This window comes from Salmo salar, chromosome ssa18 (assembly GCF_905237065.1).
Source record: "Salmo salar chromosome ssa18, Ssal_v3.1, whole genome shotgun sequence".
Classification (NCBI taxonomy): domain Eukaryota; kingdom Metazoa; phylum Chordata; class Actinopteri; order Salmoniformes; family Salmonidae; genus Salmo; species Salmo salar.
The window spans coordinates 62,769,040-62,786,987 of NC_059459.1; the positions used below are offsets into that span (position 1 = coordinate 62,769,040).

The following is a 17,948-nucleotide window of genomic DNA, read 5'->3' on the forward strand; positions in this document are numbered from 1 at the left end:
ACTTTATTTTAAGAATGTGAAATGACAGAATAATAGTAGAGAAAGATTTATTTCAGATTTTATTTCTTTCATCACATTCCCAGTGGGTCAGAAGTTTACATACAATCAATTAGTATTTGGTAGCATTGCCTTAAAATTGTTTAACTTGGGTCAAACATTTCGGGTAGCCTTCCACAAGCTTCCCACCATAAGTTGGGTGAATGTATGGCCCATTCCTCCTGACAGAGCTGGTGTAACTGAGTTAGGTTTGTAGGCCTCCTTGCTAGCACACACTTTTTCAGTTCTGCCCACAAATATTCTATGGGTTTGAGGTCAGGGCTTTGTGATGGCCACTCCAATTCCTTGACTTTGTTGTCCTTAAGCCATTTTGCAACAACTTTGGAAGTATGCTTGGGGTCATTGTCCATTTGGAAGACCCATTTGCGTCCAAGCTTTAACTTCCTGATGATGTCTGGATATGTTGCTTCAATATATCCACATAATTTTCTATCCTCATGATGTCATCTATTTTGTGAAGTGCACCAGTCCCTCCTGCAGCAAAGCACCCCCACAACATGATGCTGCCACCCCCGTGCTTCACGGTTGGGATGTTGTTCTTCGGCTTGCCAGCGTCCCCCGTTTTCCTCCAAACATAACGATGGTCATTACGGCTAAACAGTGCTATTCTAGTTTCATCAGACCAGAGAACATTTCTCCAAAAAGTACAATCTTTGTCCCCATGTGCAGTTGCAAACCATAGTCTGGCTTTTTTATGGCGGTTTTGGAGCAGTGGCTTCTTCCTTGTTGAGCTGCCTTTCAGGTTATGTCGATATAGGACTCATTTTACTGTGGATATAGATACTTTTGTACCCGTTTCCTCCAGCATCTTCACAAGGTCCTTTGCTGTTGTTCTGGGATTGATTTGCACTTTTTGCACCAAAGTACGTTCATCTCTAGGAACAGGTCTCCTTCCTGAGCGGCATGACGGCTGCGTGGTCCCATGGTGTTTATACTTGCGTACTATTGTTTGTACAGATGAACGTGGTACCTTCAGGTGTTTGGAAATGGCTCCCAAGGATGAACCAGACTTGTGGAGGTCTACAATTCTTTTTCTGAGGTCTTGGTTTCCCCATGATGTCATGCAAAGAGGTACTGAGTTTTAAGGTAGGCCTTGAAATACATCCACAGGTATACCTCCAATTGACTCAAATGATGTCAATAAGCCTATCAGAAGCTTCTAAAGCCATTACATCATTTTCTCGAATATTCCAAGCTGTTTAAAGGCACAGTCAACTTAGTGTAGGCAAACTTCTGACCCACTGGAATTGTGATACAGTGAATTATAAGTGAAATAATCGGTCTGTAAACAATTGTTGGAAAAATTACTTTTGTCATGCAAAGTACATGTCCTAACCGACTTGCCAAAACTATAGTTTTGTGGAGAGGTTGAAAAACATGTTTTAAATGACTCCAAACTAAGTGTATGTAATTTTCCGACTTCAACTGTATGTGTGTCTGAGCTGAATGTTATTTGATTATGCAGACAATCTGTAATTTTTCATCATAGTAATATTTATCATAAAAACTAGAAGAGAAGCAGTTCATCTCTCATCAACACTCAACCAGGAAAGACTGCCATGTATGTTGTTATTGTTAGTTCTGTATGTGCAGTTAAGGGGAAAGTGTGCTGCTCTGCTTGTAGCCAGCTACAGCTTTGCTAGGTCTTTCTTTGCTGCACTTTACTATATTACTGGACAGTAATCAAGATGGGACAAGACCAGAGCCTGAATAACTGGTACAGTTGATTTGTTAAAAAAATGCAGATCTTTTTAACAGACATACCCCTCCTGATCTTCACAGCAACTTGACCATGATAATTGACCATCCAATGTTATACCTTGGAGTGTAGCTTCCTCAACTTGCTCAATGGTCACACCCTTTATGCACAACTTCAGTTGAGGTTTAGGTCTTAGAGAATGTTTTGAACCATATACAATGCTTTTAGTTGTAGATGTAATTAAGACCAGTTTGCTATTAATGACCCATTCTGATACTGACCATAACTTCTTATTTACAATTTCTGTGAACGCACTGCCTTTGGGTGCTGACATGTAGAGTGTGGAATCATCAGCATACATATTAATTCCAGCTTCATGTAAGACCAGTGGCAAATTATCTGTAAAAATATAAAAGAGTGAAAGGCCCAAGGCAACTGCCCTGAGGGACATCGCACTGTACATATCTGATGTTAGAAAAGCTTCCATTAAAGAACACTCTCTGGGTTCTACTGGATAAATAACTTTCCAACCATGCGATGGCAAGTAATGTAAATCCATAGCAGGTGAGTTTTTTCACTAACAACTTATGGTCAATAACATCAAAGCAGAGTGGGGAAGTACCTTCATTTTAGGTTCAGTAGCAAATTCATCCAACCCTGGTTGGCCAGAATCCCTGTCACTCTTCAGGAGAGGGGCGGGCCTACAGCAGGCCATGTAGACACAGACAGGCAGCTCCTTCAGAATGCTCACCACTTCCTTGTGGGTCTCACCAATCAGGGATATTCCATTGACCTGAGAGGGGTGGGCACACATATCCAATGGTCAACACTTATGTTGAGTCACTCATGCCAGGATTCAATCCGATTTAAGGTTATAGGGCATTGTTGTTTTTAAAAGGCAATGTTCCCACGCTCGCAGAGATCCTATTCACGGTAAACTCAACATATATCCAAGGACTTTAGCCACCTTCAAATTTGATATCAGTGGTAGAAGAATTTGTGCACTAAGTAAGTTCCAGGCAAACGGTTGTTCACCATGTTCTCGCTATTGGCGGTGTCCCTTACTTCGAGGAGTTCGTCCCCACTGAAGAGTTTCCCACAGCGTCCCACTGGCCCCTCTGGCAGGACGGAGCGGATGTAGTGGTGCCCACTGTTGGCATCCAGACTGATTCCCAGACCACTGCTCTCACTGAACTTCTCCACCCGGGCAACCTGTCATGGGCATGGGCACAACAGGTGGGCACGAAAATACTATGAAGCTTTTTTTTTTTTATTATGCTTTCGCAAATCTTATGAAATTGTCCTATAATGGTCAGCATTCAATTTACCTAGTGTGGCAATATATACTGCTCAAAAAAATAAAGGGAACACTTAAACAACACATCCTAGATCTGAATGAAAGAAATAATCTTATTAAATACTTTTTTCTTTACATAGTTGAATGTGCTGACCACAAAATCACACAAAAATAATCAATGGAAATCCAATTTATCAACCCATGGAGGTCTGGATTTGGAGTCACACTCAAAATGAAAATGGAAAAACACACTACAGGCTGATCCAACTTTGATGTAATGTCCTTAAAACAAGTGAAAATGAGGCTCAGTAGTGTGTGTGGCCTCCACGTGCCTGTATGACCTCCCTACAATGCCTGGGCATGCTCCTGATGAGGTGGTGGATGGTCTCCTGAGGGATCTCCTCCCAGACCTGGACTAAAGCATCCGCCAACTCCTGGACAGTCTGTGGTGCAACGTGGCGTTGGTGGATGGAGCGAGACATGATGTCCCAGATGTGCTCAATTGGATTCAGGTCTGGGGAACGGGCAGGCCAGTCCATAGCATCAATGCCTTCCTCTTGCAGGAACTGCTGACACACTCCAGCCACATGAGGTCAAGCATTGTCTTGCATTAGGAGGAACCCAGGGCCAACCGCACCAGCATATGGTCTCACAAGGGGTCTGAGGATCTCATCTCGGTACCTAATGGCAGTCAGGCTACCTCTGGCGAGCACATGGAGGGCTGTGCGGCCCCCCAAAGAAATGCAACCCCACACCATGACTGACCCACCGCCAAACCGGTCATGCTGGAGGATGTTGCAGGCAGCAGAACGTTCTCCACGGCGTCTCCAGACTCTGTCACGTGATCAGTGTGAACCTGCTTTCATCTGTGAAGAGCACAGGGTGCCAGTGGCAAATTTGCCAATCTTGGTGTTCTCTGGCAAATGCCAAACGTCCTGCACGTTGTTGGGCTGTAAGCACAACCCCCACCTATGGACGTCGGGCCCTCATACCACCCTCATGGAGTCTGTTTCTGACCGCTTGAGCAGACACATGCACATTTGTGGCCTGCTGGAGGTCATTTTGCAGGGCTCTGGCAGTGCTCCTCCTGCTCCTCCTTGCACAAAGGCGGAGGTAGCGGTCCTGCTGCTGGGTTGTTGCCCTCCTACGGCCTCCTCCACATCTCCTGATGTACTGGCCTGTCTCCTGGTAGCGCCTCCATGCTCTGGACACTACGCTGACAGACACAGCAAACCTTCTTGCCACAGCTCGCATTGATGTGCCATCCTGGATGAGCTGCACTACCTGAGCCACTTGTGTGGGTTGTAGACTCCGTCTCATGCTACCACTAGAGTGAAAGCACCGCCAGCATTCAAAAGTGACCAAAACATCAGCCAGGAAGCATAGGAACTGAGAAGTGGTCTGTGGTCACCACCTGCACAACCACTCCTTTATTGGGGGTGTCTTGCTAATTGCCTATAGTTTCCACCTGTTGTCTATTCCATTTGCACAACAGCATGTGAAATTTATTGTCAATCAGTGTTGCTTCCTAAGTGGACAGTTTGATTTCAAAGAAGTGTGATTGACTTGGAGTTACATTGTGTTGTTTAAGTGTTCCCTTTATTTTTTTGAGCAGTGTAGTTGATTTTTTTTTTTTACGAACAATGTTTTTATTTACAACACATATAATAATGTTTTTATTCTGCAACCAGTGCTTTTCCATCTATACAATTGCAATATCATGTGTAAAACAGGAAAAAGTACAACCATGTATCATTTAGTAGAGACAGGCTTTGTTTGGGTGGATGTTACTTCTGTTAACTCACCACTACTTCGTTGCTGGGGCCAAGAGTCTCCTGCCACTTCTTCTTCAGCTCCAACTCTTCATCCTCTGTTAGCTTTGCTTCTTAAAAACATCAACATACCATACACTGAGTGTACAAAACATTAGGAACACTTGCTCTTTCCATTACATAGACTGACCAGGTGAATCCAGGTGAAACCTTTGATCCCTTATTGATGTCACCTGTTAAATCCACTTCAATCAGTTTAGATGAAGGGGAGGAGACAGGTTAAATGAGTATTTTTAAGCCTTGATACAATTCAGATGTACCCTACCGTTCAAAAGTTTGGGGTCACTTAGAAATGTCCTTGTTTTTGAAAGTGGGAGGCCCCGGTGCACAACTGAGCAAGAGGACAAGTACATTAGAGTGTCTAGTTTGAGAAACAGATGACTCCAAAGTCCTCAACTGGCAGCTTCAATAAATAGTACCTGCAAAACACCAGTCTCAATGTCAACTGTGAAGAGGCGACTCCAGGATGCTGGCCTTCTAGGCAGAGTTGCAAAGAATAAGCCATATCTCAGACTGGCCAATAAAAAGAAAATATTAAGATGGGCAAAAGAATACAGACACTGGACAGAGGAACTCTGCCTAGAAGGCCAGCATCCCAGAGTCGCCTCTTCAATGTTGACGTTGAGACTGGTGTTTTGTGGGAACTATTTAATGAAGCTCTTTAAGGAATACCTGGGATAGGATAAAGTAATCCTTCTAACCCCCCCCCCCCCCCCCCTTAAAAGATTTAGATGCACTATTGTAAAGTGGTTGTTCCACTGGATATTATAAGGTGAATGCACCAATTTGTAAATGCTAAATGACTTAAATGTAAGCTGCCAGTTGAGAACTTGCGAGGCGTCTGTTTCTCAAACTAGACACTCTAATGTACTTGTCCACTTGCTCAGTTGTGCACCGGGGCCTCCCACTCCTCTTTCTATTCTGGTTAGAGACAGTTTGCACTGTTCCGTGAAGGGAGTAGTACATAGCGTTGTACGAGATCTTCAGTTTCTTGGAAATTTCTCACATGGAATAGCCTTCATTTCTCAGAACAAGAATAGACCGACGAGTTTCAGAAGAAAGGTCTTTGTTTCTGGCCATTTTGAGCCTGTAATCGAACCCACAAATGCTGATGCTCCAAATACACAACTAGTCTAAAGAAGGCCAGTTTTATTGCTTCTTTAATCAGACAACAGTTTTCAGTTGTGCTAACATAATTGCAAAAAAGGTTTTCTAATGATCAATTAGCCTTTTAAAATGATAAACTTGGATTAGCTAACACAACGTGCCATTGGAACACAGGAGTGATAGTTTCTGATAATGGGCCTATGTACGCCTATGAAGATATTCCATTAAAAATAAAGCAGCCGTTTCCAGCTGCAATAGTCATTTACAACATTAACAATGTCTACACTGTATTTCTGATGAATTTGATGTTATTTTAATGGAGAAAAAAGCGCTTTTCTTTCAAAAACAAGGACATTCCTAAGTGACCCCAAACTTTTGAACAGTAGCGTATGTGTTCCTTTCAGAGGGTGAATGGGCAAGACAAACGATTTAAGTGCCTTTGAACGGGGTAGGTGCCAGGCGCATAGGTTTGTATCAAGAACTGCAATGCTGCTGGGTTTATCACACTCAACAGTTTCCTGTGTGTATCAAGAATGGTCCACCACCCAAAGGACATCCAGCCAACTTGACACAACTGTGGGAAGCATTGGAGTCAAGGTGTCAAAAGCTTTCCCTGTGGAAAGTTTGACACCTTGTTGTCCATGCCCCGACGAATTGATGCTATTCTGAGGGCAAAGGGGAGTGCAACTCAATAGTAGGAAGGTGTTCCTAACGTTTTGTACACTCAGTGTAGACTTAAATAGAATGACGTTTAAAGTACATTCAACCAACTACTATGTCCCATCCGATTGATTCAATGAGTCACAGCAAGCGGTAGGCTACAGTTAGACATCTTCAAAACGCACTACTTGAAAGAGTTTAGGCGTTACTTTAAGAACCACTTCAGAGGATCTTTCATTTACCCTTTAATGTGAAGAAATATATATATATATATATATATATAAAAATAATGGAGAAAACATACAGATCCTTATGTTCTACATGCACATTATATTTGAAATGTGTGGTAACACTTCATTTGGATAGTCCATCTGTAGATGCTCAACAAACGATCAAAACCACGTCAACAACATTTTTACAACAGGGAAAACATCTATAGACATGCATTAATAGTTTGTTGAGCATCTACAGGTGGATTGGTTCAATTCTTTTGAAATGCACAGTAGCCTAAAACCAGTCCTCACAACAATACATACTTTAAACAGATTCCAATCCATTAGCTATACTTAGTAAAGGACCCCAGATAACAGGGGAGTGGATACACTTACCGTCTCTGGTGTTCTCAGTTAACTGATCCTTCACATTGGTGACATCAGATTCCCCACTCAATGCCTGGTACTGTTTCTTATCTGCACCGGGGTACACAATATATACATGTCAATACACACATACACACTTGTAGAGCTCTTGGTTAAGTAATCTTGCTCCCAGCCCGAACACGGTGGTTATGATGGCATGGGTTGTGCATCGTGTCTTGTATGGTAAAGACACAAACACAGAGGTCTGCTTCAGTTAGTCCTGGTTCCAGCTCCAAACATGCTGGCTATGTCGTCACGGGTTGTGTTATTATGGGTAGTGTGTGTGTGTGTGTGTGTGTGTGTGTGTGTGTGTGCATGCACATGTGTGTTTGTACTTTTAGATTTATGTGTATTGTTGTGTTATTTCACTACACCCGCAATAACATCTGCTAAATATGTGTATGCGATCAATAAAATGTGACTTGATTTTGTCATGCATTTTCCTACGCGTATGTTTACTGGGGTTAAAGGAGTTCAGGGTTTCCTAAAGCAGGGCGGAGCGCGAAGCCTTCTAAATCTGGAGCTGTGGTTGTGGTGAGAAGATACAAGTAGAGAGAAGCTTCACCATCCTTACGTAGATGGAGGCCATTAAAGTTAGGGCAATGTTGTGGTTATGTGTACTGTCCTCAAGTAGGCACAGCCCTGCAGCGTCACCAGGGATGTGATCAGGGGCTGTATTTATCAAGCTTCTCAGAATAGCAGTTCTGATCTAAAAATCAGTTCCTCTGTCCAGAGTCTGTGTTCTTTTGCCCATCTAATCTTTTCTTTTTATTGGCCAGTCTGAGATATGGCTTTTACTTTGCAACTCTGCCTAGAAGGCCAGCATTCCGGAGTCGCCTCTTCACAGTTGATGTTGAGACTGGTGTTTTGTGGGTACTATTTAAGGAAGCTGCCAGTTGAGGACTTGTGAGGTGTCTGTTTCTCAAACTAGACACCCTAATGTACTTGTCCTCTTGCTCAGTTGTGCACCGGGGCTCCCACTCCTCTTTCTATTCTGGTTAAAGCCAGTTTGCACTGTTCTGTGAAGGGAGTAGTACACAGTGTTGTACGAGATCTTCAGTTTCTTGGCAATTTCTCGCATGAAATAGCCTTCATTCCTCAGAAAAAGAATAGACTGATGAGTTTCAGAAGAAATACTTTGTTTCTGGCCATTTTGAGCCTGTAATAGAACCCAAAAATGCTGATGCTCCAGATACTAAACCAGTCGATAGGACAGTTCTATTGCTTCTTTTATCAGAACAAAGGTTTTCAGCTGTGCTAACATAATTTCAAAAGGGTTTTCTAATGATCAGTTAGCCTTTTAAATTGATAAACTTGGATTAGCTAACACAATGTGCCATTGGAACACAGGAGTGATGGTTGCTGATAATGGACCTCTGTACGCCTATGTAGATGTTCCATAAAACAAATCTGCTGTTTCCAGCTAGAATAGTCATTTACAACATTAACAATGTCTACATTGTATTTCTGATCAATTTGATGTTATTTTAAAAAACAAGGACATTTCTAAGTGACCCCAAACTTTTGAACGGTCGTGTATATATGCACTGTGTTTTGCTTGAATATAGACTACTGTGATTGGAGGTATATGTGACTGTCAATCAAAGATTCAGTTGTCATGGTCATGTTCATTAGGGCACGCCATTGAAAACATTTAAAAATGCTTTGTAGCGGAAAACCCAATTGAGTGTGTTTTTTAATTGGACAAATCCAGGTAGTCCCTCCCTGTTTAAGTCAGTTTTCTTCCATTTCCTGCTAATGAACATGGCCCAAACCCTTTGTCCACAGGTACCTTGAGTGGTGGCGTCCACAACATCTGTCCTCTCCAGTGTCGTGTCTCTGCCCCCTGGGGTTGGTGAGACTACGATCACACTGGGCACCACAGCGGGTGGGATATCCTCTGGACGGAAGCCTCGCCTGATCAGCTTCAGGTGAACGGTCTGGCTCGTGTGTCTCAGCACCTCCACGGCCTGCTGGTTGGTGTAGCCCTGGATGTTATTACCGTCCACCTGCAGGGGGCGATCATCCATGTCATGATTATGGATACATCATGGAGTTGAATAGAGTGCTTAGAGTGCTCTTCTTTGCATCTTTGTCATATTGGCTTCTGTGACAGCATGGAAAGCGTCAATGAGATCTTTCTCCATACTTAAACAGCCTTTGTGGCACGTGAGTCATTTATCCAAGTCTATGGGATACATTCTCAGGACAACACACGAATAGGAAAGCAAGCTCACAGACACACCCATACCAGGCACACCCATACACACAGAAATAGTCCCACCCAATAGTCAAACCTACATCACAACAAGAAAACAAATCATGATGGAAGATCTGCTCATGCTTCAAATCCATTAATTTATTCAGGATGTAACACAAAGGGTTTTACATTAATAGTAAGTGCTCAATTTAGGGTCATGACTAGGGTTGTGACGGTCATGACATTTTGTCAGCCGGTGATTGTCAAGAAAATAACTGCCGGTCTCACGGTAATTGACCGTTAATTAACATGAAAAAAATGATGCATTTCCTGGCTTCCACGCATAGTCTACAAGCCACTCATTCAGACCTTTGGAACATGTACATTTTAAAAAGTCTAATAAATCAATGTAATTTAGCCTATACCATCCCAATAAATCAATAATGTATTTTTGACAGGTCTAAAGAAACATGATATAAAGAAAATGAAGTCTATTTCAGGAGAACAGAACAGTATACTCGGAGTTGTCCTTATGTTAGGTCCTGATCTGGCTATGCCAAATGGCTGTGGGCTACACTAGTTAATTTAGCAGACAAGAATCTCTTAGAATTCCGTGGCATTAATTTATAGTATGAAGAATACAATTGAACATAGCTGAATAAAATTGAAAGGATGTTTTCTCCAAAAGATTTGAGGGAGTGTGCACATGTGGCTATTCTGTGTTGACCAGTTAACAAAGAAACAGGTCCTCCTATATGCTTAATTTATAGTTCTTTATGCAACTTTAGTTGTGATCAAAACATATAGCCCAACGTTTGTATTTTTAACACATTCTAAGGCTGCATTATGCGACTCTAATGATGATTTAAAAACAGTAGCATGTAAGGCATGAACTCTGCTTTGTTATTTGCGCAGGCTGCACACATTTCATCAGTCTCTCATTCACAATTTGACAAGCAATTTCCAGGCGGCATCCCCTTTGTAATGCCCCCTAAAAAAATCTATGCCTTTTGCGGCCAGGGCCGTTGTGCCCTTGGGTCGATTATAATAATTCCCTTTTCCCGCCTGCGTGCTCCGAAGCACCTCTAACTCACATGGCTGTCTAAGATAGCTACATTCTTATTAGCCAATGCAGTCACGTGATCGGATCTTTCACACAGGATACAACTGAAGACAACTACCTCACGAAGCTGGTTGAGAGAATGCCAAGAGTGTGCGAAGTTGTCATCAAGGCAAAGGGTGGCTACTTTGAAGAATTTTAAATATAAAATATACATTTGTTTAACACTTTTTTGGTTACTACATGATTTCATATGTGTTATTTTATAGTGCTGATGTCTTCACTATTATTCTACAATGTAGAATTTTTTTTAAATAAAGAAAAACCCTGGAATGAGTGGGTGTGCCCAATCTTTTGACTCGTACTGTATGTGTGAAATTTGTTTTGATTTAGAATTAACCATTTTCATGCACCTGTCTCGAAAATAGCAAATGGAGGACGCTTTTCCTGTGGTTCATTTTCAATGTCAGCCATGTAAGCTATACTCCTGTTGTAAAGCGAAGCAATGTGCTTAAAATGAGAAAAGTTGAGAAATAAATATAGTAAGCCTAGCCTATAGAAATCTGATGGATCCTGCTCTTTTTAATAGAGGCCATCACTCTGTTTTCTCACTCAATTGCATAGTCTATAGAAATGTTGCGCAACATGAGCTAATGGGCTCTCATTAAGTATTTGATTCGATTTTTGATTACATTTGCATTGACGTCAGAGTGATTAGAGGTACAATAGAGTGCTGAGTACCAGACAGTTATCAAGTTTGGTAGACTACTAATGACCATCAGCAGAATCAGAGCTTGGAGAAGCTTAATTACCATGACTAAACGGTCACGTGGAATTTGACTGCCATCATGACTCGTGACCGCCAGGGAGGCGGTAATACGGTCACCGTAACGGCCCTGGAACAGTGTGTATAAATCTCAGTTGAAGCTAAATTATTCAAATATGGGAGATTTTTTATCTCCACACATTATCTATAGATAAAGCTCCATATTATTCAAAATGAGAGACAAATATCCTTGCACACTTTATTTTATACTTTGGCATGGAATTGAAATTTACATAACGGCTGATAAAACATCTGAAGGGTGTGGCTTGGGGTGGTCTAGCGCTTAGGGCCGCTGGTGTTGGCATAGGTTCCATTCTGGCCTACTGCACAATTCCTATCCATCTTTCCCCACTGTCATCTTCAATCACTCTCTATCTGATCTGTTCAAGTCAGAAAGTGAATATATATATATATATACCAAAAATGTAAATAAATAAAAGAGTTGAGGATAGTCTAAGACACTTACGGCTATGATCTGGTCCCCAACATGGATCCGGCCGTCTTGCTCTACCGCACTGTCTTTAGTTATACTTTTCACGAAAATACCAGAGGGCTCTGAAAATGGCAAAATAGACACAATGACCATGTGTGGATAACATTCCTAAAACAAGCAGTATCCTTTATACAGTACAAGAGACGCCCTTTAACTGTCAAACTGTATCTGCAGTATGAGTGTTCTAGAGAAGTCAGAAACACTCACAATTTCCCAAGAAGAGGCAGTGTCACTACATAGCTCTTTGCTACAGACATTTTATGGGACTCTTTAAAGTAAATTCCTTCCCAAGTGGTTTCATTCCATCCCAAGCAGAGTGAATAAATTAGAAAATAAATAAAACCAAACTATTTCCAGCAGTAAACAAGGCTGCCAAGTCTTACCAGAATTTTTGTCCCCCACATAGCCGGCGATGGTGATTCCCAGACCCTGGGCGTTCTTGGTCAGCCCAACGTCGAACGCTTCGTCCTCCTCTTCCTCGTATCCCTGTGAAGAGACAGAGGAAGAGTGAGTCAGCTTCTACATTCTACAAAATGGCCGACAGAGAGCACAGTGGAGGGGGCGGGTGCCGAATTCCCCCAATTCCACGTGCTGTTACCAATTTACCAAGAAGCATTCCTCACCTATGCATCAACTCTGTCAGCCAGATGAGTTATGTTATTTATTTGATGAATGTCAACTAAAAATGGCAATCAAGCAATGGGGTTACTGAGACTGTGTACAGAGAAGAATATACAGTCTAGTTTGGGAGTGTGAGTCATGGAATGTTGATAAGGTTCATGGTTAATACTGCTTGATAATGGACAGCGAATTCCAGTTGTTAGCCTTTTGGAACATTGTGACTTCTGAGGCTGAGTCACAGATGATGTCACGTGTCACGAATTATTCTCACTGGATACCTATCTCTGAGGGGAAGAGAGCTGGAACGAAAGAGAGACAGAACCATGTGCCCTTTATCCTAGTCATTAGTAAATATAACCTTTTAAGGAAACAAACCTAATAAAACCACCTCATCTTCACCCTTCCCCCCCCCCTACCCATCCACCCACACGATTGTCTTGTCGTACCTGTTGCTCTGTGACCGTGGGCAACACCATTGGGACGATGGCGGTCTCCTCTGGAGGGCCTCTGGTGATGACCAACTTCACTCTGTTACCACACTGCCTCAGGACCTGGATTATAAAATTGAGAAGTTTTTGTCAAGACTCAGTCAAGTCTCAATGTCGTATGTCTAAAAGTCTCAGACAAGTCTCATTATCAGTAGTCAATTCAATACAAAACTCAGTACCTGAGCCACCTGCTCACTTCCCATGCCATATAGGTCAGTGTCCCCAATCTTGAGGATGTGGTCCCCACTGCGCAGATGCCCATCCTAAGTACAAGGTAGGAAAGTTGGTTATTACTAGTAGGTATGGCTTACAAAAACCAAGATTCCCCACTGGGCACAGATGTCAGTTCAACATTTATTTTTTATAACAATTTGGTTGAGATGTCAACTAACGTGAATTCAACCAAAAACGTCACCCTGACATTGGATTTAGGGAAATCCTTACGTTGAGGACTTTTTGCAAATCCAATCAGTTTTCCACGTTAATTCAACGTCATCACATGGATTTTTTGTTGTTGTTGAAATAACGTGTAAAAAAACGTTGATTCAAACCATTTTTGCCCAGTTGGTTCCTGCTTGCAAATCCTCTAAATACCAATGTGTGGTGCATCCATGACAATGTAGTCACCTGATCAGCGATGCCTCCAGGCAGGATGGTTTTGACAATGACACCGGTGGTCTTTCCTCCTACAATGCCAAAGCCCAGGCCTGTCCCATCGTTGACCAGCTCCATGGTCTCCACATGATTCCAGTGGGCCTAAGGAGGGACACAGAGAGTGGAGCGTCAGATACGGATCTCAAAACATTCACTACAGGAAGGTTACTACGTATAGGATGTAACCCTCAGGGTAAAAGAGAGGTATGCCGTCCAAGGAGAACAACTAGGACTAATGAAGAGGAAATGAAGAAACATCATTCCAGGAACCACCTGGGAGGATGTAAAGAAAACAACACAGAACAGGGTGATAGAGATACACCGTTGAGGCTCTTTGTGCCACAAGGAGCGAGAAGGAATATGTTAAGTGCTCAAAGAAGGAATTTGAATATTGCTGTGTGTGTTCCCCAGTGAACTACCGTTATACAACCGTCTGTGTTCCTCATCACGCTAGAGGTTAGGCATTACGCTAGCTCCCCCGGGAATGTGAGACACTATAGTTTGTGTGTGTATACAGAATGTGAGTGTGCTCATGTTTGTGTGTGTGTGTGTGTGTGCTAATGTGTTTATATACGTGTATGCTTCCACAAGCTTCTGTGTGTGCACTCCCCTCACCGCACTGGAGTGGGCAGACAGGGTGCTGGCAGCGGAGGGGGTACGGGACACCACGGGGCTGGCCAGCTGAGGGATGGGTCCTCTGGCTATGGTGAGCTGCACGCACTCAGACGCTCGCTGCAGGATGCCTATGGCCTGCTGGTGGGTCACTGTCTGGTCCAGGGGTTGACCGTTGATGGCCAAGATCTGGTCTGACTCCTTCAGCTTCCCATCGCTGTGGGAACAGGAGGATTCTCGTGATAAAAAATATTCCCACAAGACATCAATTAACCTCTCTAGGGTAGGGGGCAGTATTTTCACGGCCGGATGAAAAACGTACCCAAATTAAACTGCCTACTACATTTACATTTAAGTCATTTAGTAGACGCTCTTATCCAGAGCGACTTACAAATTGGTGCATTCACCTTATGATATCCAGTGGAACAACCACTTTACAATAGTGCATCTAAATCTTTTAAGGGGGGGGGTTAGAAGGATTACTTTATCCTATCCTAGGTATTCCTTAAAGAGGTGGGGTTTCAGGTGTCTCCGGAAGGTGGTGATTGACTCCGCTGTCCTGGCGTCGTGAGGGAGCATGTTCCACCATTGGGGTGCCAGAGCAGCGAACAGTTTTGACTGGGCTGAGCGGGAACTGTGCTTCCTCAGAGGTAGGGGGGCCAGCAGGCCAGAGGTGGATGAACGCAGTGCCCTTGTTTGGGTGCAGGGCCTGATCAGAGCCTGAAGGTATGGAGGTGCCGTTCCCTTCACAGCTCCGTAGGCAATCACCATGGTCTTGTAGCGGATGCGAGCTTCAACTGGAAGCCAGTGGAGAGAGCGGAGGAGCGGGGTGACGTGAGAGAACTTGGGAAGGTTGAACACCAGACGGGCTGCGGCGTTCTGGATGAGTTGTAGGGGTTTAATGGCACAGGCAGGGAGCCCAGCCAACAGCGAGTTGCAGTAATCCAGACCGGAGATGACAAGTGCCTGGATTAGGACCTGCGCCGCTTCCTGTGTGAGGCAGGGTCGTACTCTGCGAATGTTGTAGAGCATGAACCTACAGGATCGGGTCACCGCCTTGATGTTAGTGGAGAACGACAGGGTGTTGTCCAGGATCACGCCAAGGTTCTTAGCACTCTGGGAGGAGGGGACAAGGGAGTTGTCAACCGTGATGGCGAGATCATGGAACGGGCAGTCCTTCCCCGGGAGGAAGAGCAGCTCCGTCTTGCCGAGGTTCAGCTTGAGCTGGTGATCCGTCATCCACACTGATATGTCTGACAGACATGCAGAGATGCGATTCGCCGCCTGGTTATCAGAAGGGGGAAAGGAGAAGATTAATTGTGTGTCGTCTGCATAGCAATGATAGGAGAGACCATGTGAGGATATGACAGAGCCAAGTGACTTGGTGTATAGCGAGAATAGGAGAGGGCCTAGAACAGAGCCCTGGGGGACACCAGTGGTGAGAGCGCATGGTGCGGAGACAGATTCTCGCCACGCCACCTGGTAGGAGCGACCTGTCAGGTAGGACGCAATCCAAGCGTGGGCCGCGCCGGAGATGCCCAACTCGTAGAGGGTGGAGAGGAGGATCTGATGGTTCACAGTATCAAAGGCAGCAGATAGGTCTAGAAGGATGAGAGCAGAGGAGACTCGGGCCCAGGAACTAGAATATGCATATTATTAGTAGGTTTGGATAGAAAACACTCTGAAGTTTCGAAAACTGTTTGAATGATGTCTGTGAGTATAACAGAACTCATATGGCAGGCAAAACCCTGCGAAAAATCTAACCGGGAAGTGAGAATTCTGGTGCTTGTAGTCCTTTCAAGTCCTTGCCTTTCTAACAGACAGTGAGTTAGGGTTCATTTTGCACTTCCTAAGGCTTGCACTAGATGTCAACAGTCTTTAGAGAGTTGTTTGAGTCGTCTATGATGAACAGAGACCGAATGAAAAGGCTGAGAAGTTGGTGACCCCCCGAATGGGATGCGCATTCACGCGAGAGGTAGCTCCACGTTCAAAAACGTTTTTCAAGACACTGGTTTCGTCCGGTTGGAATATTACTGAATATTCACGTTCTAAAGGCCCTAAAGATTGATGTTTGACATGTTTGAACGAACGTAAATAGATTTTGTTTTAACTTTTCTTCGTGACATTTTCCTTGCGCGTCCTACATTTGGAGTAGCTGAACTGAACGCGCGAACAACAAGGAGCTATTTGGACATAAATTATGGAGTTTATCGAACAAAACAACATTTATTGTGGACCTGGGATTCCTGGAAGTGCCTTCTGATGAAGATTACTAAAGGTAAGCGAATATTTCTAGTTTTATTTATGCTTTTAGATGACTCAAAAATGGCGGCTATCTTTATTGCTTGATGTCTTTTTCTGAGCGCAGTACTCAGATTATTGCAAAGTGTGCTTTCCACGTGAAGTCATTTTGAAATCGGACAACGTGGTTGGATTCAGGAGATGTTTATCTATAATTCTTTGAATAACAATTTAATATTTTATCAAGGTTTTTGAATAGTATTTTTGTAAATCGGTGTGCTGATTCACCGGCAGTTTTGTAGGCAAAATATTTTCTGAACGTCACGAGCCATTGTAAAATGCTGTTTTTGGTTATAAATATGAACTTGATCGAACAAAAAAATGCATGTATTGTGTAACATGATGTTCTAGGAGTGTCATCTGATGAAGATCATCAAAGGTTAGTGCTGTATTTAGCTGTGTTTTGGGTATTTGTGATGCATGCTAGTTGCTTGGAAATGGCTGTGTGGTTTTTTGTGTCTATGTACTCTCCTAACATGATCTAATGTTTTGCTTTCGCTGTAAAGCCTTTTTGAAATCGGACAACGTGGTTCGATTCAGGAGAAGTGTATCTATAAAATGGTGTAAAATAGTCCTATGTTTGAGAACTTTGAATTATGACATTTTGTGGTTTTTAATTTGCCGCTCTGATTTGTCACTGGCTGTTGAATAGTGTGGGACGAATCCCCTAGAGAGGTTAAAGGGATAGTTCACCAAAATTACAGTATGGCATCCTGGTTGCTAAAATTCTAATAGTTCATTTAATTTCAGTTTATGTGAAAAAAACAAGCAAGTATAGTGTAGAGAATTATTGTAGCATCTAAAGCGCTGTGAAATATATTTTCCATAACCAAAAATATTGAAGCATAGATATAGCACAGATAGAACAGATCTACTGCTTCTTAAACTTTCTTTCAATGAGAATGACAGATCTATAACACACAATTCTAAGTGAATTTGGTCAGGTCGCCCAAAAAGTTACATATTAGAGCTGTAAGTGGTAACATTTTAGTAGTTTTGTCCAATATGTAATTTTGGGTGAACTATCCCTTTAAAAAGTCTTATATTGTTAAGTTTTCATTGATGACTCGAGGTCAAACATAGTTCATTAGGATGCAGCCTCAGTGCAACTAAATTCATTATTGAATAGTTGATTATCAACAGCTGATTATCTAACGGGCTGTAAGACTTAGAAATGCGGATAATCTCACAGTTGAAAAGATGCAGGTCGAAAAAGACAGTAGTCACCAACTATGGTCTTGGGGAGATGCAGGGTGGGCAGGCTTTTGTTCCACACCAGTACTAACACATCCGATTATCAACTGTTGATTCAGCTGGAATGTGTAAAAACTGGGATTCTGGTTTTAATGACTTCATTTCAACCAGATTTGTCCGCCACAGGGTGGGCATGCATTTTGTTCCAG

The 17,948-nt window shown here is 42.9% G+C and overlaps 1 protein-coding gene across 10 annotated transcripts in view; it reads right to left on the minus strand.

Annotated features, from left to right (window-relative positions):
- Nucleotides 1–17,948, minus strand: part of LOC106577625 (multiple PDZ domain protein) — a 69,392-nt gene that overhangs the window by 38,500 nt on the left and 12,944 nt on the right. For 8 of the 10 annotated variants that reach the window (XM_014155881.2, XM_014155880.2, XM_014155874.2 and 5 more), the window contains exons 6-16: nucleotides 14,248–14,461; nucleotides 13,606–13,734; nucleotides 13,158–13,241; nucleotides 12,937–13,041; nucleotides 12,253–12,355; nucleotides 11,843–11,931; nucleotides 9,083–9,299; nucleotides 7,261–7,341; nucleotides 4,859–4,938; nucleotides 2,792–2,968; nucleotides 2,379–2,549 (exon numbers count right to left, since the gene is read on the minus strand). In XM_014155881.2, coding sequence (XP_014011356.2) covers nucleotides 2,379–2,549; nucleotides 2,792–2,968; nucleotides 4,859–4,938; nucleotides 7,261–7,341; nucleotides 9,083–9,299; nucleotides 11,843–11,931; nucleotides 12,253–12,355; nucleotides 12,937–13,041; nucleotides 13,158–13,241; nucleotides 13,606–13,734; nucleotides 14,248–14,461 — 1,450 coding nt within the window. The remainder of the gene's footprint in view (nucleotides 1–2,378; nucleotides 2,550–2,791; nucleotides 2,969–4,858; nucleotides 4,939–7,260; nucleotides 7,342–9,082; nucleotides 9,300–11,842; nucleotides 11,932–12,252; nucleotides 12,356–12,936; nucleotides 13,042–13,157; nucleotides 13,242–13,605; nucleotides 13,735–14,247; nucleotides 14,462–17,948) is intronic. The other 2 variants (XM_045701378.1, XM_045701379.1) reach the window with 2 other exon arrangements.